At 49.9% G+C, this 22,513-nt stretch overlaps 7 protein-coding genes across 7 annotated transcripts; 3 read left to right on the top strand and 4 right to left on the bottom strand.

The window, feature by feature from the left end:
* Positions 1 to 899: 899 nt before the first annotated feature.
* Positions 900 to 1,841, top strand: MAA_00510 (uncharacterized protein; the record flags this gene model as incomplete). The annotated part of the gene is made up of 1 exon (XM_007818508.1): positions 900 to 1,841. One exon carries the CDS (start codon positions 900 to 902, stop codon positions 1,839 to 1,841), a length of 942 nt encoding a protein of 313 aa, XP_007816699.1.
* A 306-nt stretch (positions 1,842 to 2,147) lies between these two features.
* MAA_00511 (ribosome biogenesis protein Nop4) lies at positions 2,148 to 4,343 on the bottom strand (the record flags this gene model as incomplete). Its single annotated transcript, XM_007818509.1, has 1 exon — positions 2,148 to 4,343. One exon carries the CDS (start codon positions 4,341 to 4,343, stop codon positions 2,148 to 2,150), a length of 2,196 nt encoding a protein of 731 aa, XP_007816700.1.
* A 366-nt stretch (positions 4,344 to 4,709) lies between these two features.
* On the top strand, positions 4,710 to 7,892 carry MAA_00512 (condensin subunit Cnd3; the record flags this gene model as incomplete). The annotated part of the gene is made up of 2 exons (XM_007818510.2): positions 4,710 to 7,413; positions 7,477 to 7,892. 2 exons carry the CDS (start codon positions 4,710 to 4,712, stop codon positions 7,890 to 7,892), a joined length of 3,120 nt encoding a protein of 1,039 aa, XP_007816701.2.
* A 199-nt stretch (positions 7,893 to 8,091) lies between these two features.
* On the bottom strand, positions 8,092 to 11,054 carry MAA_00513 (Alkaline-phosphatase-like, core domain protein; the record flags this gene model as incomplete). The annotated part of the gene is made up of 7 exons (XM_007818511.2): positions 8,092 to 8,654; positions 8,721 to 9,172; positions 9,248 to 10,132; positions 10,199 to 10,326; positions 10,381 to 10,672; positions 10,738 to 10,782; positions 10,843 to 11,054. The coding sequence occupies 7 exons, from the start codon at positions 11,052 to 11,054 to the stop codon at positions 8,092 to 8,094; spliced, it is 2,577 nt and encodes an 858-aa protein (XP_007816702.2).
* A 589-nt stretch (positions 11,055 to 11,643) lies between these two features.
* MAA_00514 (putative protein family UPF0642) lies at positions 11,644 to 12,121 on the bottom strand (the record flags this gene model as incomplete). The annotated part of the gene is made up of 3 exons (XM_007818512.1): positions 11,644 to 11,780; positions 11,840 to 11,899; positions 11,959 to 12,121. 3 exons carry the CDS (start codon positions 12,119 to 12,121, stop codon positions 11,644 to 11,646), a joined length of 360 nt encoding a protein of 119 aa, XP_007816703.1.
* A 1,050-nt stretch (positions 12,122 to 13,171) lies between these two features.
* Positions 13,172 to 16,960, top strand: MAA_00515 (Zinc finger domain-containing protein, MIZ-type; the record flags this gene model as incomplete). The annotated part of the gene is made up of 10 exons (XM_007818513.2): positions 13,172 to 13,334; positions 13,394 to 13,741; positions 13,806 to 14,116; positions 14,184 to 14,289; positions 14,349 to 14,574; positions 14,632 to 15,052; positions 15,915 to 16,411; positions 16,492 to 16,609; positions 16,674 to 16,763; positions 16,829 to 16,960. The coding sequence occupies 10 exons, from the start codon at positions 13,172 to 13,174 to the stop codon at positions 16,958 to 16,960; spliced, it is 2,412 nt and encodes an 803-aa protein (XP_007816704.2).
* Positions 16,961 to 17,322: 362 nt separating this feature from the next.
* MAA_00516 (Malate dehydrogenase, type 1) lies at positions 17,323 to 18,738 on the bottom strand (the record flags this gene model as incomplete). Its single annotated transcript, XM_007818514.2, has 6 exons — positions 17,323 to 17,463; positions 17,538 to 17,682; positions 17,750 to 18,212; positions 18,309 to 18,396; positions 18,487 to 18,597; positions 18,700 to 18,738. The coding sequence occupies 6 exons, from the start codon at positions 18,736 to 18,738 to the stop codon at positions 17,323 to 17,325; spliced, it is 987 nt and encodes a 328-aa protein (XP_007816705.2).
* Positions 18,739 to 22,513: the final 3,775 nt, after the last annotated feature.

The following is a 22,513-nucleotide window of genomic DNA, read 5'->3' as shown; positions in this document are numbered from 1 at the left end:
AGCCCTAGGAGAAGTCGGTCGCTGCAGACTTCAGGTGTGATGTGACGTGACGTTTGTGAAAGCACTTGAGGTGAGTTGCGGAGCGGCGTTCGACATGGGTGGGGCTGTTAGTACGGAGGCTTGGCATACGTCGCATTCGTCCGTAGTACGTCAGAGTACGGAGTAGCTCGCAGGTGCTTACCCTACATACCTACTTAGGTATCTACCGTACGTAGCAGGTAGGTACGGAGTACATGGAGTATTATTAGGTTGCGATGTGAGCGCGACTATGAATAGCTAAAAAGCTCGGGTCAAGAGCTGCCTGGCTGCCACACTGAAACCGGGGTTCTGGCTCCCAGTGCTCCTTTTGACCATTAAAACATGCGTTTTATAGCTTCAATGTCTCGCCAGACACCAGAACAACAAGCGCAGGTTCCTCAGGTTCCATCGGCTTCGTACCTACCTCGAGTACGGAGTATTGACCTGGCTACCCTAGAGGGCTCGCAGCCTGCAGCGGCGATGCTCGGACACTACGGCGTTGCTTTTCGGAAGCCGGGGCCCACAAAAATCATTCAGATGTCAACCAGACTCGTGCAACTCGTGAGCTCATACAAGGCCACGACTTGTTCATGACCCCAAAGGCCAAATACCACTTCTTGAGCAACACGTCCAACGGCAACGTTTATTTGGATATCGCCAGACTCGGGGTCCTCCTGAAGCATTTCTCATTGATGCATCTTTCTCTCGCGTAACATAGGGCCATTCTCACCTTCCTCGCCACAGACTCCCCGCAAAGCGTGCCACTCATTCCGCCCACCGCAACGTCTGTGCAGCCACGACCTTACGGGTAACGCTGGAGATATCGAACCTGAGGAGGCGGGCTTCTCCCGTCAGTCATATTCACCACAAGGACTTTAACCATGGACATCCACGACAACAAAAGGCACGCCACCATGGACGTCTTATCGCTGATCTCCTCCCCGACTTATGCACCAACTACACTTCGCCACCTTCCTCAACCTGTTCCTAACCATCTGCCCACGGGAGTAGATGGCTCTATTTTCACATTTGAAGACGCCTTTGAGGATCTCCTTGCTGTCTCGCAAGGCCAGAGTCTCCCTGACATCACAACTCGCTATCAGCAAAGGCGACTGCTCCGGGATATGTTCCCCTCCGGAGAACCCACCTGGTTTTGGCTGCGACGCCTTGAATCCCAGGGCCTAGTCCAGGTTCCCAGTCGTGCTCAGTTCTTCAAAGCACACCAGCCAGACTGGACTAGCTTTCACGAAGAGCTGGACCGGCAAGCGGCTGATGCTTGGCGAAGCGTCAGCAAAGGCTATGGCCATGATGCCCCTGGTTCTGGAAACTTCTTTGAAGACATAGGCAGAGCATTCAAACAACTGGAACGGGGGTTTGGGGGGGATAGCGCAAAGAACTCCTATACCGGCCGCGAGGAAAAGATGGAACTGGATAAAGGGCCCGATACCTTTGAGGAGCTCTTCTCTGAGATATCCTCAAAATTCAAGGAGAGCGCCTCATCGTGGGATACATTCGTCAAGAGTATCTCAGAAGAAGCCAAGCTTCAGTCTCGAGAAGGGAAGCATGGGGCATACATTGATAGTCACGATACGAATAAGGTTGTGACAAACGAAAATGAGCATGTGGATCGGTTTGGCTACTTGCACAAAACCGTCACCCGCAAAACGTTGGATGCAGATGGGAACGAGGTTGGCAGTGAAACCTATGTTACCATTCGCCCAGCCGATAAGCACCTGGATAACGAAAACAACATTGAAGCCGGAAGCAACGAACCCCTCGAAATTGGGGCCGACTCTAAGAAATCAAGCTGGTTTTGGAAATAACGCTTCATACCCCCAACCTGATTAGTGATTTTTTTTTTCCTTGGGGGAAATCATCACTCCTCACCCAATTTACTACATCGTGGGAACGTGGTGTTTCTTTTTCTTTGGATGGACTTGTCCCTCTCGGGATAGTTGATTACGTCTTTCTGATGCCAATTGAGCTCCCTCTTCCTTGTGGATAATATATAAATAGCTACGTTGAGCCGTCTACTGCTTTTTTGCCTTCCCAAGCATGCAACTTGCTAAATGCTTACGTGAAATGTTGTTCAATGGCCGTGTCTCGAGAAAACCATCTTACCGCCTGTATTAACTCTTACCCCGAGCCTTCGCCTTCTTTTTTCTCATCAACCTTGTACGAGCAATAAGTCTCTGCTGCATGTCCTCAGCCTTAGACGCTCCGTGTTTTTGTTTATCATCGCCATGGCTTCGCGTTTCTCCGTTTTCATGCTTCGCACCCTTTCCGCGTCGTTCTAACTTTGGTGCCCTGCCCTTGCTAGTATCTGCCAATTCAGTTCGGGTGTTGCGTCCTTCTCGCTGCGATTCACCCGACTTCTCCTCGGCGGCACGCCGACGCTGAACAACGTTCGCATTTTCAATGGCGAATTCAACAATCAGTCGCTGCTTTTTTCCATTGTCGCCTTGAAGCTGGTGGCCATTGAGATACCGCAACCCCATAAGAGCCCAATGGTGTGACGTGTATTCAATGAAACCATATCCACGACTCTTTCCAGCACCACTCATCTCATCAACCTTGGATCCCTGGTTGCTTTCAAAAACCACTTTAGCTTGTCGAACAATGCCCTTGCCCTTCAATTTTCGTTGGCGCTCCTTCTCTTTGGCATCTTTACCATCTCGGGCATTCTCTTCCTTGGATAAGGGTTGCCGAAGACCTTCTTTCACATCCACGGCAAAGCCCACAACAGCCTTTCTTGCGAGTTCCTTCAGCTCCTTCGAACCAATGTTTCGAGGGATATTCCGCAGAGACAGTCGTGTCAGACTGAGATGGAGACTAGGGTTGCTTTGAACAAGTTTCTTCCGCTGTGCAGCGCTGGCCTGGCGCATTTGAATTTCAGAAGGACTGAGTAAATCGAACAGAGGAGATCCTCGTCCAATGGCTCCTTCAGAGAGCAAATATAGGCGGCGCTTGTCCTTCTCTCTGCGTTTCGCAAGCGAATTATCAGCTAGATTCGCTGCCTCCGCCTTGTTCACGGCCTGAGCAACTTGGAGGAGACGGCCGTCAAGAGTGTATTTACCACTAGGGTCAGCATTCTCGTCCAGCAGTAGTGACGGCTTCGACCCCGCGGCCGACGCGTTAGGTCGAGGTGCCTCTTTAATACACGATTTGGCATCGGATTGCTTCACGAAGCATACAAACCCAGTGCCAGCAGGCTTTTCTGTAATTTTGTCGATGACAACTCGGGCATAACGCACAGCACCGAAATGAGAAAAGAATCCTTTGAGTTGCTCATCCGTCGTTGTAAAAGGAAGGTTTCGAATGAAAACAGTGGAGGAATTATCGGTAGTTTTCTTCTCTGCACTTGACTTGCTAGTGTCCACTTTGTCGTCGTCCTCGTCATCGTCCTCGTCATCTTCATCCTCGTCCTCCATGTTTTGCATGTGATTTTTCATAAAATTTTCTAAATCTGCGTCGAGTTCGTTGTGTTTATCAGGCTTAGAAGCGGTACCGTCATCGTCATTGTCGTTGTCATCCTTGTCGTCATCACTCGACGAAGCAGTTTCCGGAAGGGTTTTCTCATCCGTACGATTCTCTTCCTCACGGTTGGGAACTTCGTCTTCGGCCTCCAGATCCTGCTGTTTTTCCCAGGTCTCCTTGTCCACAGCCCAGTCAACTGCCAATGTCCGGCCATCGATTTCCTTGCCGTTCACGCCCTCCAAGGCCTTCTCCGCATTCTTCTTGCCCCGAATTGTGACAAACCCGAAGCCCCGGAGCTTCCCCTTCGACTGAGGCAAGTCGGAAAATTTGACTTTTCCATAACTTCTGAATAGATTGGAGAGCTGCTCAGAGGTCTTGATGCTCCAAGGCAGATTTCGCACAATGAGCTTCGGTGGCCTTTGACTTTCTTCTCTCCCAGGCCTTTTAGGGACGGTATCCTCTGAATTGGCGGCGTTTCGTTTCCTTGGCTCAGCTATGTCAATGCGAATACGCTTTCCTTCCCACTCTGCCTTGTCCAAAGTGGTCTTGGCCGCCAGAGCATCGTCAGAATCTGCCAGTGTAACAAAGCCGTAACCTCTGGACTCTTTGGTCTTTTGATCGACAACGACGACTGCATGCTTAACAGGAAAATGCTGAGAAAAAAAGTCTGCTAGGGTATCATTTGTGACATTCGCAGGTAACGAGCGGACGAACAAGGATCTGCGTTCCTCTACTCGTGGACGCTTCGTACTTTGGCCTCCTACAATTTGGGTATCCGCCGTTGATGGTAGTGGTTCTTCGACCTCGGATCGTTGTCTTTTACGGTCATTCTTCGAACTGGTAGCCATTGTGGCTAGGTGTATAGGCTTTCTCGAGCCTTTGACTGTTGGAAACTGAGTTGGAGGAAAGGTTTGCTGTTGCGGGCCGTAAAACCAATGCTTCTACGGACGATAGCCAAAAAAAAAAAACGGTCCTTGAGCTAAGGCGAGACCCATAGTTTTTATCTTATCGCACGTGATGGCGGGGGGGTTTTAGTTATCATTAATGGAGCTAAACCATATTTGGAACATTGTTGACTTTCAACACACCCTTGCGACGCGACCCATCAAATATCTAAACAACGGCTTCATCTGGGGCCCCTCAACAACAACTCTCATTTCTCAACCCACGAATATTGGTAGCAAGGAGCAGACTCTCCGCCGTCAATATACACGATGCCCGCACAGACTTTCAGTCGGTCGACGAGGAAGTCGGCCACTGTTTCCCGAAAACAATCAACGGCGACTCTCAATTCCCGTGCTTCTGTCGCATCACGCGCCTCATTCGCTGCTATCGAGTATGTTGATACTCCAGACAACGCATTGCGGACAAAAATATGTGCAGTATTTCGCGATTCCCAGCGCACAACCGCAACGCATAGAAAACTTGCCGTGAATCTTCGTAAAATTCATGAGTCATGTTGCTACGAACCCGCCATGCCTACGAATGCGGCCTCCAACGAATTTGACGAAGCCGCTTTTAATAAAGAATTTGTTCGCTGTGTGCTGAGGATTATGCCGGTGAAGAAATCTGAGAATGTCGGAGAGAAGTGTGTTAGATTTGTCGGTTTCTATCTACGACATTCTAACGACAAGGACAACGAGATCTTGGGTGATGTTGAGGGAGACACCAGTTTAATGCCGGAAACGCCAAGCACAAGACTCACGTCAAAAATACTTGAAGAGGTCCTGCCATTGATGACAGCTAAAGATAAATTTGTCCGGTATCGATCGACACAACTTATATCACATATTATCAACTCTTTAGATGCTATTGATGACGACCTGTTCCAGAAGCTCCGCCATGGCTTACTCAAACGGATTCGCGACAAAGAGGCCATGGTGCGGTCCCAAGCTGTGCTTGGTCTCGGCCGTCTTGCTGGCAATCAAGCCGAAGGCTGTACCAACTCGGAAGACAGTGATAACGACCAAGGAACGGATTTGCTGGGCAAGCTTCTCGAGGTCATGCAGAACGACCCTAGTGCTGATGTGCGACGGTCCTTGCTTGTAAATCTTCCAATTCTTCCCAACACTCTTCCATTTTTGCTCGAGAGGGCCCGAGATCAAGATGCTGCTACCCGAAGAGCAGTTTACTCCCGTCTTCTACCGGCTCTGGGTGATTTTCGACATCTCTCGCTCTCCATGAGAGAAAAGCTTCTTCGATGGGGTCTCCGGGATAGAGATGATAATGTTCGTAAGGCGGCTGGTCGGCTCTTCAGGGAACGATGGATCGCGGATTGCGCCGGAATTTCTCAGCAAGATGATGGCATTTCGGAAGAAGCTGTGCCCATTAGTTTTGATGGCTTGTTGGAATTATTAGAGCGCATCGATGTGATCAATTCTGGAGTCGAGAATGGTGTGGCCCTCGAGGCCATGAAAGGATTTTGGGAGGGCCGTCCGGACTATCGGGAGGCAGTCACGTTCGACGATAATTTTTGGGAAACACTTTCTGCTGAGTCTGTTTTCATGGCCAGGAGCTTCAACGACTTCTGTCGCAGCGAGGGTGGCGGACGATACGAGTCACTGGTCGAAGAGAAGCTACCTGAAGTGACCAAACTCGCTTTCTACCTTGCGCGCTACATGGACGCTCTCATCGAGGCTCTTAAGAGGGCAAGCCAGCCTGCTGCAGATGAAGAGGAGGAGGAAGATACCGTCGAGCAGGAGTTCATTATTGAGCAAATGCTTCATATTGCCCTGACTCTTGATTACTCCGATGAAGTTGGTCGAAGAGAAATGTTTAGGCTGCTGCGGCAGTCCCTATCGATTCCGGAGCTCCCGGATGAAGTCACCAAACTTACCGTCGAAGTATTGCAGTATATCTGCGCTCCAGACGCCGCCGGTGAGCGTGAGTTCTGCAGCATTGTCCTCGAGTCTGTTGCAGATGTTCATGACACCATAGTCGATGATCCCCTTGCGGATGAACGTGACGATAGTTTCCACTCTGCAAAGTCAGAAGTGAGCCGTGGTAGCACACCTACCAATGACAAGAAGAGAGGCAATGATTCCGAGTTAAGTGAAGAAGATGCTCGAGAGAAGGCAGTTAGGGAAATTGTTGTCAACATGAAGTGCCTCCACATCGTTCAATGCATGTTGACCCATGTGGCTGGTAATCTGAAGGATAACGCCGATCTGGTTTCGATGTTGAACAATCTTGTGGTCCCAGCTGTGCGAAGTCATGAAGCGCCTGTACGAGAGAGAGGCTTGGTATGCTTGGGCTTGTGCGCACTGTTGGATAGATCCCTGGCTGAAGAGAACCTGGGATTGTTCATGCACTTCTTCAATAAGGGGCACCCAGCCTTGCAGATCACGGCTTTGCACATATTGACGGATATTTTAAACGTACACGGTGCTCAGCTGCTATCATCTACCCCTGGTTTACTCAAAGTCTACGTCAAAGCTGTCAAAGGCGGAGGCAAGGCACCAGAAGTCCAAGCCGCGGCAACTGTGGCCGCGTCAAAGTTGTTGCTCGGCAGAGTTGTGAGCGAGCAAGATGCATGCGAGGAGCTTTTGAAAGCACTTGTTGTTGCGTATTTCGATCCTTCTTCTGCGACCAACCATACTGTTAGGCAGGCATTGAATTATTTCCTTCCAGTATTCTGTTATTCGCGTACAGCCAACCAGGATCTGATGCAGGCCATTTCCTTGCAGGCGTTACATTCTCTGCTGAACTTGCGTGAAGGCCTAGAGGATGACGACGTTGACGTAGGAGAAGACATGCTTAGCATGATTACCATTGGTGCCTGCCTGGTAGACTGGACAGACCCAAGGAAATGTTACACTCCCGGGGCTGCCTTGGATACGGAGAAGAAGAATGTAAACGGCGATGTCCACCTCCGTCTTGGCCAGGATATTATGGAAAAATTGCGAAGCAATGTCAACAGTAAGTACATCAAATCATGTGTTTTTTATTACAAAGTCTTGCAAAAACTTACCAGATGAATAGAAGAGGAAAAGAAGCTGGTAGCTGGTCTTCTAGGCAAACTCTACATCTCACCAGGATCATCAGAGGCTATGATACGAGACCTATATGCAGATGTAAGCGAGGCTGTTGAAGAAGGTCTGCTTAGTGATGCCACAAGCCGCAATGCGTTGTACAAGATCCACGTCAGCCTGGGCAAGATTGTCAATACATTTGACGAGCAGCAACCATCCAACAGGCGTACCAGCCGTAGTGTGTCTGTGGCAGCCACGGATAGACAGGCAGCAGAAGACAGGACAGTTTTGGAGGAGCCCAAGATCAAAGAGGAAGAGTTGAATGATAGTGACGAGGGCACCGTCGTGCTGAAGAAGGATGACAAGGAATCAGCGACAGACGATGCATCATCAGACGAGGAAGATACCAAGATGGAGACTGCTTAAGCTCCTTGAGACATAATGAATGAGATGCGAAGACGTAATGGAACAATGTATGGATGGGAGTTATGCGAATAAGAAACCCCTTGCTTGCTTGGTACTTATATGATGTCTATCGATATTCGCGATCAAGAGATCTAGATGTCTGTATATTTTTTATAATTACCAAATTGAATCCACCTTCTTTTACGAATACGCGCTGTTGCTACCTCGCACCGAGAGAAAAGAGAAGGCTACCCAAGCCAACATTTATGGCCAAGTGCTGGGCCAAATTCCAAGCCATACAGTACAGATATTTGGGTGAGAAGACAGTCCAAATGAAGAGGTGTGTTCGCAAGGCCGTGCAAGCTGCCATGACAAAGGCAACACTAGCCGTCGCAAACAAGGTCAGGAGAACCAAGTGATGACGAAAGATGTGCCGCTGGCCCTGTCTGAATTTCTCCAGGAGTAGCAGATTGGTCGCTATGACCCAGAAGATGGGGCCTGCCCAGTTGCTGATGAATGTGAGGGCGCCGACGGCGACGACATTGAAGCCACTGATGCCGTTATAGGCGCTCGATAAATCGACTGACGAGATGGCATTTGATCCGCCAAAGGCAAAAAATGATGCGTACTGGAACAGAATTGATGTAGTGGTTATTTCGGCCACTGTCAGTTCACTGAAGTCTAGCAAGTGTAGGAGTATGCTCGAGAGGAGGAGAAGCGGGATGTTTGTCGCCCGGGATTGAGTCATTGCCAGGAAGGCGTAGATGTGATGTATCAGTTTAGCTGTAATGCATAAATTAGCAAGTGATGAAAGCATATGTACGAGAAGGTATTTAGGTTTTGCTATACCAGATGATATGGCTTTCGAGCCTCCCTTTCGAGCCTGGTAGACTGCGAAACTGGAGAGTAGCAAGAGGACGGCAAAGACGACCCTGGCCCTCGAAAGCAAAGACTGCCCATGAAACGCATCGTTCATTTTCTTGGCAAAGGCTGTGACGAGTTCCGGCGAATCCTCGGCCGTAAAGGCGAGTTTGAAAGTGAAGGCGGAGGAGACCAGCACAGATGTGACTGATGTAACGGCAACGTATGGCAAGTCGTGAATGCTGGACATGAGCTGAAGAGATGCCACAAAATATGAGGCGATGATCAAAGCCCACAAAAGCGGCGGATTGGGTACAAGAAATAGTTTGACTAGGTCTGCTTCCCCTGCAAATTTTTGCCCTGTTTGGTTCCAGCTCCTTATCAGTCGAATGACGCCCAATGCCAGCAAATACCTTAGGCCGCTGGATGCAGCTCGAGTTCTGCAGGAAGTAAGGTGGGTTAGCCAGCCCGTAGTTGGAGAAAAATGTGAATCCTAAACAAGGGGCCTTATTTACCTTCGAATAGCGCCGATACCAAGGTGCCCAATCCAAATAGTAGAGGACCAGTACCAAAAATGTTGCTCCTCCTCGACATAGCTGCTGGCAAACATCATCCCGCCGTACGATACAGTCACGACAACTAGGGGCAAGATGTTCCCGACACCGGCAGTTCCCAGGCGTGTCATTGCCAACACATTGCATACGACGGCCACCAGAGCAAGTGTCTGGCCCAAGGCTAGTTTCGGGATGTCGTAATTTGAGGCCATGCTGCTCATCAAATCCTGAGCTTTGCGAAGCCAATTGGCCATGCCAGAAAGCCAGATCGGGTCCAATGTCGAAGACCCAAGCAATGAATCAGCTTCTTTACTTAGCCTGTGCCAATCGCATGCCAAAGCGTTCATGTCGGTATCTTCGAGGGAACAAGGCTTGCTATTTGTTTTCGGGTCAAACAGCTCCTTGCCAGAAACGGCTGTCACGATACCAAGTATCTGTTTCGCGTTTCGGGTCAGAATTTGTATTTGATCCTTTGGCGAGGGCCAAAATGACAGAAAATCAGGTATGAATGCACCAAGATTGTTTTTGGAGATTGGAAAGCCGAGCAACGCAGCGATTGTGGGGGTAATGTCAGACTGTTCTACCATGGTGTAGTAGTCAAACTCATCCTTGGGTTGCGTTGGGGCCGTTAACTTGGGTAAAACACCTTTGAATTTTGGAGACATGAAGACGAGTGCTGGGGAAGTCTCGCCGGGAGATGACGCGCCGTGGTTCCCAGCATCATTCATTCCGTGATCACCGCAGAGTACAAACAGGGTTGACTTCAAGTGGTCTTTTGATTCCAAGCCCTCGTAAATCAGTTTTACGATACTATCCATTTCGCGTTGTTTTGGGGGCATGTTGTTACTGTTTCGCGCATAATTAGCTCGGGGTCCTGGAAAAGTAAAAAGAGCCATGGCCTCGAAAGACTACCTTCGCGGTCCGGACTTGTGGCCGATATGATCCAAGCCCAAGTAATGCAGTACCATGAGGCCCCAATCCTTATTCTCGAGCTCACCCGGAATGTTTCTGGTAACATTATTATCCACCTCTGTGAAATCCTAAACCTACTATCAGCCGCCTGTATCGTTGGATACGTTCAGGGAAAGGCGTACCGAAACAAAAAAGCTGGACGTGCCGTCATAGCGGTCGAAAGTTTCAGGAAATAGCTTGAGCCAAGTATCGTCGCCAAACATCAACAGCTTGCCCTTGCCAGCGGCCCGAATTTGGGCAAGCCAGGTGTCTTGGGCAGCCAGAGTGGATGAGGTGTCGGCCTCATCAAAGTTGAGAATCAAGTCGACAAATGACGGGATTGACCCAGTGGTGATGGCCTTCAGTCTCGGCATGGTAACTGTTGGCGAGCGAGCGTTGGCAGTAAACGGCATGGCCACGCCCTTTCGAATGAGACTGGAGATTTTGGGGGATACGGTAAGCAAGGGGCCAATCACTCTTGATCTGAACTGGCAAGTCACCTTTGAGTATATTCAAACCCAGAGTCTTGGGAGAAGACGAAGTCACTGAAGAACAGAGCTGTTAGAGATGTGCATTTTCTCGGCATGGAGTCGTCACAAACATACCTTCTAAGCGCATCAACCACCATGAACACCAGCCGGTCAAATGGCGCGCGTGGTGGCTCACCAGACTCCAGTGGCTCATATTCCGCAAGGCCAGGAAGAACGGGTTTATAAGGGAAGAATCCGATTCCAAATGTAGCAATGGACAAGGGCACCAAAATATTGGCTATGGCTACAAGAACAGCACTCAGCCGCAGCCCAGCGTCGGTGGCCATGATGTCTCTGTCTCTGGTTGGCTCCAGTGACGAGGCAGGGACTGCAGGACGGTGCCGAGAGAAACACGCACACGTCAAACAAAGGACTCGTCCATCTGAGAGGTGCCTGAAGGAGACAAAGGCGAGAAAGCAAAAGCCGGCAATCGAGCACCAGCAGGGTACGATGTTCCCGTTTTGGAGGCAAGTGACTACTAGTGCTAGACCTTTCGGTGGTGGTAGTATTGACTATCAAGGGAACGAACAGGCCAGGGGTCCAGAAGGGCCTGGGGACTCCAGGGGTGACATCAGGGCCAATTGAAATTTGAGACCACTTGACATGCCGACTGGTCAAGTCCAGCTGCGCCACCGCATTCAAGTCTAAATTCTACATCGAAGCCACACATGCTCTAACAAGAATGCCAGGTCAAGCGCGAGACAGTCTTGATAGAGCGTGCAGCGTGAGTGCTCACTCAGAGAAATACATGGACTGGGTTATTTGTTCGTCTTCATCCTCGTGTTTCCGGGACATCATAAATGCATCAACTCTTTCTGAAATGTACGCCATAAACCGTTCAACTCCAAACTGAAAGACTCAAATCATTTCGGCCGCTTATCGGCTGCCCTTCTTTTTCTTGGCCGCCTTGTCACTGTACTTGGCGAACACAATGCTTGACTTCTTCTGTTTCCTCTTGTCGATGCGCTTCTTCCCAATGCGCGACTTTGAAGGCTTAGAATCGATTTCCATGCCTGAGCGAACTATTAGTACATACCGACGACTTCGGTAGAGTATAGAGCAGAGTACATACCCGTATCATCACCAGCTTGGGCGCTGTCAACTTCTTCCGCCACGTCTTCGCTTGCGTTGGCTATAAATCTTTAGCATAATGTAGAAATGTGCCATTCGCCATTCCATCAAGTCGCCTACCGTCCATGTTCACATCCGAAGACTCGGGCTTAGGTTGTCTCGCCAACTCCAGCAGCTTCGCGGACAGACGCTCGTTTCGAGCAACCTCAGCTGGACTGAAGACACTGGCGGCCTTGCGCCTGTTGTTCTCTTTCCTAGTACTTGACCTCGAACTCTTGGCCATTGTGTCTGTGAGTATGTGCAGCAGGTGAAAATGGCGGCCAGGAGGAAGGCGTGTTCAATGGTGAGCCCTGGATATCGGGATGGTGTGAGGCGGAAAAAAAAGTCTTGATAAGATAAGACCAAGACCGTCACATCGTTCACAGTCGCAACTTGCACTCATTAGCGGGGCGCAAAAAACCCACAGCGTGAGATCCGACATGGTGACGCCAGCAAAATCTGTGGCGCAAGGGCGCCAGGGTGCTGACTTCTGCTGCGTGGCTGGAAAGAGCCAACTGAGAAAAGCCCTGATAACGCCTGGCAGTATTATAGACGGAGGCACCGGCGGCAAGTTCAAGATTGAAGCGCGCCTTCTCCCTCTGTAGGCACGAGTCAACATTGAACGTATTCTCGCTCTTCTCGCCGCGGTTAAGTGTCTGTCGGCCACTGTCACTCTCCGTCGCCAGCTGCCTGCCACTGTGACCGCCTTCCGGATCAATTCAATGTTCGTTTGATCAAAGGGAGCAAGCATCACGTTCCAACGCCAACAGTTGAAGCCGGGTTTCGTCACGTTTTTCGCCAAGTTGGGTCAGGATGCATTACATGACCTTGTCACTGCGCCGGCAAAATCGATCCTTTTCGACTTAACAACCTCAAATACTCTGCTTACACCGACCGCGAACTCAGTCGGTACAAATCACAGTCTCCCCCGCCGGGCCAGGCGCAGGCGGCAAGTGAATGTCTGGTGGGCATCCTGACACCCGCGCGAGCGACGACGTTTCGACCTGCGAGCAGTGTCCTGCGAGCCGTGGGCTGCTCGTCACCGAGGATCTAGCAGACTTCTGAAATCTAGGACTCGACGTTTCTCACAACCAGACACTTGAATAGCGGCCGGTCCCGGGGCCCGCGTGCCCAAGAGTGTTTAAGCCTCTGCTTTACCATATCGAGACGTCCCGGGTTGCTCTTGCCATTCATGCTGAGCTAGCCCTTGTCTTGCCGCTCTTTCCTCTCTCGTTCTGTCCCCTCCGCCTTCCCGTCGAAACGGTCGAAGCTGTCACACCCAGACCATATTGCGATGGCGACTTCCTTTTCCCCCATACCAAGGCAGGACGTAACTGCCCTGGTGCGGCTGGTCCAGGGCAACCAACTGTTGAACCGTCAACTTTCCTCCATTTGTCAAGTTAATGGTCTGAAAAGCACCGGTGTCAAGGCTGAACTCCAGCGCCGCATCGTTGACTGTAGGTTTGCCCGGATGGAGCTGACTGCACATTTAATCTAACCATCATTCTCTCCTTAGTGATACAAGACACTGTCAACGCTAATGATGCCTCACGTTTTCAACAAGTCCGGCAAAGCATCACCAATGCCGCCTCGCAACGACCGAGTCCATCGTCCAAGGCATGTACTCAACGAAGCACGATCACTACTGCCTCAGGGCTTCCTACCACGCAGTTTGCGCCTCCAATGACTTCCTACAACCAAGCCGCCAGCCCTTACCAGCAACGGGGCCTTCATGGATCTACCAGCGCCGTAAACGGTCGTACTTCAAACAATCCATTCACCTCGTCCAGTGGCAATATAATATTCCATCCCAGTCCATTCTACAGCATAGAAACCGCTGTTAGCAACTTGCGGACATGTGAAAGTATGTTGTCTTCTTCCTTTTGCCATCAAACAGGAATGACTCGTCTAATGACCCTGGCCTGCAGCAATGGCACAGCATAGGAATTCGATCAACATACCAATCAAAGCCAGTGACCACCCAGCGCTCCAACAGTGTCTAACTGACGAGTCGTACCGAGTTATGATATTTTGTGCCGGCGACATATATGGGGTCCAAAATGTCGCATTCCCCCATCAGTCTGAGCTAAAGGTGAATAACCAGGAGATCAAGGCAAATTTGCGTGGCTTGAAGAACAAACCTGGGTCTACTAGACCAGTTGACATCACGGCTGCACTTCGCCTAAAACTACCCCTTTACATCAATAACGTTGAGTTCACATATGCTCTAACCAACAAGGTAAGATTTTCCATTTGATGTCAGTTCTTTTTCACCTCCAGGAAATATAGCTGACATATCAACTCAGAAATTTTATCTCGTTGCCAATGTTTGCAAGATCACAACAGTAAAGGAGCTAGTCTCCATTATTTCTACACGTCGAAGGATACCGAAGGAGTCGGTTGTATCCGAACGTAAGCTGATGTTTTCTCTCTCTTTACAAACACTGCCCCTCGCTAACCCAGTTGAACAGTGAACAAGAAGGCCCAAGATCCAGACGTTGTAGCGACTTCACAAGTTCTCTCCCTGAAATGCCCGCTCTCTTATATGAGATTGGACGTTCCATGCCGCAGCTTGAGTTGCACTCACATACAATGCTTCGACGCTACGTCATATCTTCAGCTTCAAGAGCAAGGACCTCAATGGCTCTGCCCCATTTGCAACAAATCGGCGCCTTTTGAGCAACTGGCAGTTGACGAGTAAGTTCAACCCTACTGATGAACAGGCAATCACCCAGACTGACTCTCACCTGCTAGATACGTCCGGGATATTCTAGCGAACACACCCAAAGATCTCGAAACCGTCACCATTGAACCAAATGGGCATTGGTTGACGAAAACATCTCGTGATGAGAATCCGAAATCATCCAATGATCCTGCTTTTGACGACGATGACGAACTAGAAATCTCAGAAATCAATATTGTCGGGCGTCGATTAGAAACCCCCAAGACTATAACACCCATAACCGGCACACCTGCATCTGGGGGAAGAGACAGCTCAGCAAGTGCACCACGCAGCGTTCCACCCAACAGCGCTAAGCGTCCAGCAACAGCAGTTATTGATCTGACGCTTTCATCCGACGATGAGGAGCCATTGGAAAAGCCTCGTAAGAGACAGAATACTGCAGCAAATGGATTCCAGAACTCGAGTAGCATGGGCTTCCTGAGCGAGTCTCCTGTGGGTTACCGGCCTAGCTGACCGATCAACAAGAACACATGCTCTTAGTCAGCGGTTACCCGATTGAAGCTTCGTCTAGGCCCTCTGGCGACAAGGGCTCGAGATAGGCTATGGTTCGTGGTAATATCATTTGTTTTCCTTTGGTATTTTGGCATACGAGGCAAAGGCGTTTGGGCTTATGAAAAAGGAAGATTCCCCTCTTGTTTAGTCGGATTGGCTCCATCTTGCGGTTCGACGAGAAGATGTGGAGTTTGGGTTTTTCAAGGTTGATTCATGGACATGGCATGGCAGTTTTATTTACTAGGGACGGTTTTGTCCTTGGCATTATACAGAGATAAGTCTAGTGTACAAGACTTTATACAATGCCTTTATTGGCTTAGCATATACAAAGCTTTGTCTTATGTTGGACTCGTTCGTATGTATCAGGTTTTACAACATGCCTACTAAGCAGGATAACTTGACTGGTTCGTGTTAATACGTGTTGTAGGCGCCGCGCGAGAAGAATAGCCACCTCACAAACCTTACCAACCAATTTAAAGGCAATCCTAGTAAGCTTATTCACAGCCTCACAGGCATATAGCTGTTAAAAGAATAGCATAGTAATGTGGTATAGTATGGGGTATACGCAATACTGTGTAGCACCATATATCAAGGTCACAACGGAAATTGCCGTTTGAAAATGTTGGAAGGGTATTGACCAAGATTCTGGCGATGCTGTGGAGGGGATCAAACGTTTGTTTTATACCACTGGAGCAGTGACACAAGGAGTCTGTGCAGATCAAGAGCTGCCTACCCTACAGAGGCTCGTTTCTTCGGTTCCCGCCTTGTCTTCAGAGCCACTACTAACTACTCTAACGCCCAGGGTCCATCAGCGCCCATTCAACAACATGTATACCCGTCCTTGTGTTGCCGCTACACGCCCGACCGAGAAATAATTGCCCTTCCCGCCTCGACAACAAGCATCCCCTCCTGTCACCGATTCGTCCAGAAGCAGCAAGAGCACCTAATCGCCGCGGTCGCCATGTCTCTCGACCCCGTAATGCCCCCTTTCAATTCGTCGGATCCGTCCGCCAACTTTCTTTCGTCATCGTGCCTCGACTTTCTGTTGATAGAGCTCGTCCCTCTTGCTTACCGCGTCACAAACGAGCGGGACTCGACGCAGGATCTGTCGGAGCCCGCAGGCGCCCAGGCGGCCGAGGCGGCTTCGACGAGCCACCGCGGCGCGAGTCTAGGGTCGGGGGGAGCTCACCACGTCTCCAGCTCGGGTACCCGGAAGCTGGATGACGAAGAGGAGCTTGACGCGGTGCATTTTCGGTTGGAATCTCTCGGGTACCGTGTTGGCCAGGGTCTGGTGGAAAGGTATGTCTCTCTGTTATGCTGCCGTTCCCCCGGGGGGGGGATAGTTTGTCGTTTACGTTGCTGAACTCCGTGTAATCTAGATTCTCGAGAGACCGTCCTCGATTCAACGATACCCTGGATGTGATCAAGTTTTTATGCAAAGATCTGTGGTCTCTTGTGTTCGGGAAGAATATCGACAACTTGAAGACCAATCATCGGGTACGCTTATCCAGCCAAACGCTACAAGCTGTTGAGGGGAAGTGCTAATTCGATGGGCAACTAGGGAGTGTACGTTCTAACCGACAACGTGTTCCGCCCATTTTCGCGCATGAGTACTGTTGCAGGGGGTCAAGCGGTCGTGCGGGCACAACCGGTATGACATATAATTTCCTGGCTGTGTAATTGTGTCAATCAAGCATGTCGCTAACCATGTTTTAGTTTCTTTGGTTTCCCTGTGGAATCGTGCGAGGTGCCTTAGCGGCCTTGGGCCTAAGTGCCACTGTTCAAGCAGAAATCAACGAACTGCCAGGAGCTGTTTTCCAAATCAAGACACTCAATTCCAAACCATAGCTACCAAAGATATATGAGTTTGTTGCAGCAATTTTGACACGCAAGGTACAGTGCAATATTTGCAATTTGCTCTAACGCGACGCCCACGAGACTCGCAAACCAAGTCTCAACGCCAAATACGACCAGTTCCTGTTGGTGGTTCCCACATGCCTTCGTCATCCACTCCCGGAATATTACCATTGACGGTCGATACGCTCTTAAGGGTTGGGTAATTGGCGAAAATGCACTTCACAGCCTATGAGAAGAATCCAACATCAGCAACAACGGCCTTGTTCATATATTACGCTAGTTTCACATAGCTATTGTCTCTGAAGACAGCCATCCGTAAATCAGATTGCTGCTTTGCGGAAGTTGGGGATTGTTCACTTTTGGGGAGGGTTATGAGCAAAGTCAATGCCCTTCTTGATGTTGCCCTTCAGACCCTCCACAGCCTTTCCAAGAAGCCCCTTCTCCTTCTCGGTGAGACCCTCCAAGGGGTTGGTGGCCTTCTCGGCACCGTTGGGCTGGAGCAGGTGTTAGTGAATATTCAATGATACAAGAAGATGGGATTCATGTGGTTGGGGGCGCATTGGCATACTCCAAGTTCAACGGGAACAGAGAAGAAGTCGCAACCAGTCTCCTTGGCAATTGCATCGCCACCGGGCACACCAGGAAGATAGACATAGCTGGGCTCAACAAGACCCTTTTCACCTTTCACAGCACGTAGGAGTTTCTCGGCGAAACTAAACCAATTCGGTCAGCTGCTGTGAACAATAGTCGCTTACAACAGGGGTTAGTGGTCGAACATACCGGAACCCAGCGTACGCCATAGATAGAGTGGCGGATCCGGCGCCGTCCTTGGCCTTCACAACCTCATCGCCACCGAACTGGACACGGTTCACCAGGGCGTCGTACTTGTCAGCAGGGATGTTGACTGCCGGGTTGGCCTTGCTGAAAAGAGGAACAATGGTCTCGCCAGAGTGGCCGCCAACAACGGGAATGGTGAGCTTCTGGGGTTCCTTCTGGCCGACGATTTCAGCAACAAATGTCTCGGCTCGCACAATATCCAAGGTAGTGACACCGAAGAGACGCTGGGCGTTGAAGACCTTCTTTGCCTTCAAAACTTCGGCGGAAATGGGAACAGTGGAGTTGACGGGGTTGGAAATGACCAAAACGAAGGCCTTGGGGGCAACCTCAGCAATGGTCTCTATCAAGCCCTTGACAATGCCGGCATTGATGTTGAAAAGATCGTCACGTGTCATGCCGGGCTTGCCTGTAGAACGGGGATTTGGTCAGTCGGCATTCTAAGGGAACGGATTGCAGAGTGGCCAGGGTTTGTTTGGGCGTGTAACACAGGATTATGGCATACGAGGAATTCCGGCGGGGATGACGATGATATCCGCGTCCTTGAAGGCAGCCTTTGCGCCGTCGTTGGCAGGAAGGTAGCCAGTGACTTTCTATAATAACCCAGACATTCCCGATCAGCCAACTGTGCATTTTTTGAATGGGAGAAGGTGTCGTTGGTCCGTGCCAAGGGCCAAACTTACCGCAGTTGAAGAAATGTGAGAGAGATCGGCAGCAACACCGGGCGTGTTGACAACATCGTAAAGAGCCAGCTCATCAATATGAGGGCTATTCTTCAGGAGCAGGGACAAAGGCTAAGGAAACAGTGAAGACAGAACAGTCAGCAAAGGTTTGTACTCGAAAGAGCTGCTGCTCCGATGACGGGTCTGGTCAGAGCGCAAGCCCAACAAACTCACCTGGCCAATGCCGCCAGAGGCGCCGGCAACAACTATCATCAGAGAACTGTCAACATTACCGCTGTACGGACAGAGAAATAGCACTTGTAGTGGAAATATTCGGGAATGCGGGGTTGAGGGATCCTAGGCATACCAGCTTTAACCATGATGACGACGAGGGAGGTTGGATGGGTAGTGTCGATTGGGAACGAACCGCTGAGGCCGTTCTAATTGATTGTATGGGAAGGAGTAACGAGGACCGAAAGGACGAAGAGGACGAAGAATGACGAAGTCCAAGTGATGTGAAAAAGGGATAGTTGGAAGAAAGGAAGAAGGCACCAGAGAGGTTCACAAAGAAATGGCGCGGAGCTTTCTGTATAGCAGAGAGGTCTTGCACCATCGAGGCACGGCCAAGCGTCGCAGCGAGGGGCTCCGAGGAGGGGCTCCGATGAGGGGCAGTTTGGACACCAATCAGAGCGGCACGAATGAGGAAACAAGCTGGACCGGACTGGCCACCACAACCACCACATGTTTTCATGATGGACTCGACCCAGCCCAGCTCGCCCAGCCAGACTCGAGCCGACCAGACTCTTCATGGCTGGCTGTTGGACCCGCCCGCCCGTCACTGCCGGCTCCCAGTCCCCTGAGAGTCCACACCGCGCCGCCGTCATGACCCGACCAACGCGCGCTTACTTGGTGAATCGCTTGTGAATGGCGAATGATCCCGAGGCTATTCGAGAGCCCTCGCCATCCGGATCTTCACGAGCCCTTGGCGTCTCTTGCCGAACCAACTTCGCAGCGGTATCTAGCCAGCTTGCCTCTGACAGATCTAGCAGTAAGAAGCCGAACGACGTGAATTGCTCGGCGGGCTCGCTTTTTTTGTTAGGTGCGCTTACGCCCCACCAAGTACCTGGCTATTAGGCTTTATATCATAATATATTACTGTATATTTCACGATAAGTAAATGTATTCTGCCACAGATTATATTTACCTAGGTACTTGGATATGTATAGGGAGAGTTTAAACACAACAAATACCTACCTAGGTACCTAGGTAGTGGGGGATGAGCGCACCTAGCAAAAAGAGTGAGAGCTCGTCGAGCAGCTCATCCCACGACGCCACTGGAAGAGCAACCAAATCAGATCCCCCTATTCATGTCGACACGAGAACAAAGGACAAACTCATGTGTTCCGTATACATCCAGAAGCTATCAAGCTTCATCAATCACATCACGCGGATATAAATCCTTGCTCCTGATCCGGATGTCCCATCCAACCTGTACAATTTCCCGACAAGGGCTGGGAAGGAGACGCAGTTGACTACACGGGGTATTTGTCTATTGTGCATTGCACTGTTAGATATAGATACTAATGTATATTTGGCAATAGGCAAACATTTCGCCACGAACCGAAATCATCTCGAGGCTGCCACATGCAGCCAGCATGAACCATCCATTGCCAGACAACAGTACTATCCGAGTTTGCAACAGGCTCTGCTGTCCCCAAGTAGACGAAACTCTATGATATCTCGCGCAAATCAACCACGAAACACTGCCTTTCTACGTTGGTCTGCCCTTTCATACAACTCTTTCGTTACCTCGCAACTTGCTGTCATTTTGCATCACGACAATGAGCAATGCAAGAGAGTCACGCCTCCACATGAATCCAGTATCCAAATGCTTCTGCTGCTCAAACTCTACTATATGATTTCACACCCTTCCCTCTTCGCATATTATATCCTTGTAGTCTGTACGGGACGTCTACGATGCCGCCATTTCCCCGGGAGATATGGATGTATAGTCGGATGCTTGATGATGCCGGATACTACATTTCCAAATAGACAAGTATGACGCTCTTAAGAGTAATCGGTGCCATAATGCATGGGATGCTCAGCAGCCCTTACACTCAAGCCAAATGCCTTTATGCAAGTCTGCTAAAGGAGGCAGAGACTTATCGTCTTGTCATGAACGTAAAGATGTGGGTCATTACAGCCGGCAACTCCACGTTCGTGTCGGCTAGACTCCTGTCCCTGCTTCTTAACTGTGAGCTGTGAAAGATACAACAGCTGTCGTAGAATAGTTGGGGAAATCATTTTGAACCGTTCATTGTCAAATTCCGCCAACGGGGCAAAACTGCCGGCGGGTACCTACGCAATACTGGACGCTGCAAGTACAGTAGAATTCGTGCCTTTTACTCTAGGACTTCATATCGGAGGCTAAGTGCTAACTTCACTATATAGCCACTGGTATTGATGGCTTGATCGAAGTATCAGGCTTTCTCCGAGACATACGATGCGTAACAGGGTTGGCTTGAACACGGGCTCCCTAAAAACATGCCCCAGCATTGCCTCAAGCCTGGAATAAGGGTTGGCAAGAAGTTGCGTACGACATACAAACTGCACTTGTGGCCGTTTCCAATACATCATAAAATCCCGAAAGCGAAAGCCGGCCCAATCCACGCATGGCTCTTAACAAGATGTTCAAGCTTCTCTCAAGTTGAGGCTGGAGGACAGGATCAGAAAGAGGCGAGCTTCGTGTACGGGTCAAAATCTCTGAAGCTGTGAGACTTGTACTGCATTACGGATGGTAAAGACCGTCTTCTCAACCATCTCACATGTTCCGCGGTTACCAGCATGCTGGCCAACGTCATCAACTACGCCCTTGAAAGACGGAGACGGGGAGACTTCATTGCCAACACTCGGGGTCGACTGCAGCATTTTCTTTGAGATGTAGAATATCATCTCATGGTGCTCCGGAACTGTCTACATGTGTATAGTGCACATAGATAGTTTTGCGTCACTATGGAAAAGCATATATGATTTAAAGGGTTTGAAGTTGGGCCGTGAAAGAGACGTTGCTATCGCAGTTTCTCCTTCATATCTGGTTTTCCGAGACAGGAGGCAATTTCACACCTTCACAACTAACAGGCGAATTCATGTCCTGCGGTTTTGAACCGGCCAGCAACGAATGATTCATAATAGGGGAGGTAAAGAATGATTCAGGGGTAATCACTCTCTCCAACTTGCTCAAGCAGCTACACGGCGGAGACAGAGCCTTTTGCATATTCGGCAAGCAGTGCTCAGGGAATTTTACGTCCATGAAGTTGTTCCTGCTAGTGATAAAGGGCCTCTGGAGGAACTGTTGAGACAATTTCACACTAGCAAGGTGGTCATTGTCAGTCATTATCTTTGTCTTGGGTCGCCGATGCAACAGCCCCAACAAGGTAGTCATACGCGAGGCTTTCCTTCGCCTTCCAGGTTTCGTCAAATTTATACGCAGACACGGCCGGATGTGGCCTGCGAGGACTCTCTTTCATAGTACTCCGGACTGTGGCAGGGCTGCTTGGCGCTCTTCGAGGCGTAGCTAGCGGAGGAATAATTCCCACTGCTTCTTCCATTGATGGCCGAGCTTGAAGAGCCTGAATCATGTAACGAAGTGAAGACATTTCCCAAGTCTGGCTGTATCGAAAGGAGTCTTTTTAGCCGCCTGCGGAGTGTATTCATGGACGCTTTTGGCGGCACTGGTCCATCAGTTGTTCTTCCATGACCTGACAAGCGGCGACACGAAGTAATACGCGAGACAACAGCCGTGTAAATATCCAAAATTGGGATGAACTTGGTATTGATAAAGATAGCTCGTCTCGACTATGGCCATATCAGGACCCCTCATCGTAATTGATCCTGGTAAATGGACGACTAGAGGACCCCTTCGTGACCAACAGGAGCATTCGGTATTTAGTTTGATAGTGTCGTTCACAATACAGCCGTATCTTTGTTCAGTGATTGAATTTTATACAACTAAATTTGTTAGCCCATGCGTTTCTAAACGCGCCTACAT

This window comes from Metarhizium robertsii (genome assembly GCF_000187425.2).
Source record: "Metarhizium robertsii ARSEF 23 chromosome Unknown MAA_Scf_7, whole genome shotgun sequence".
NCBI classification, from domain to species: Eukaryota; Fungi; Ascomycota; class Sordariomycetes; order Hypocreales; family Clavicipitaceae; genus Metarhizium; species Metarhizium robertsii.
Note: the sequence above shows the minus strand (reverse complement) of the source record. Positions and strands in the feature narration are given on the sequence as shown.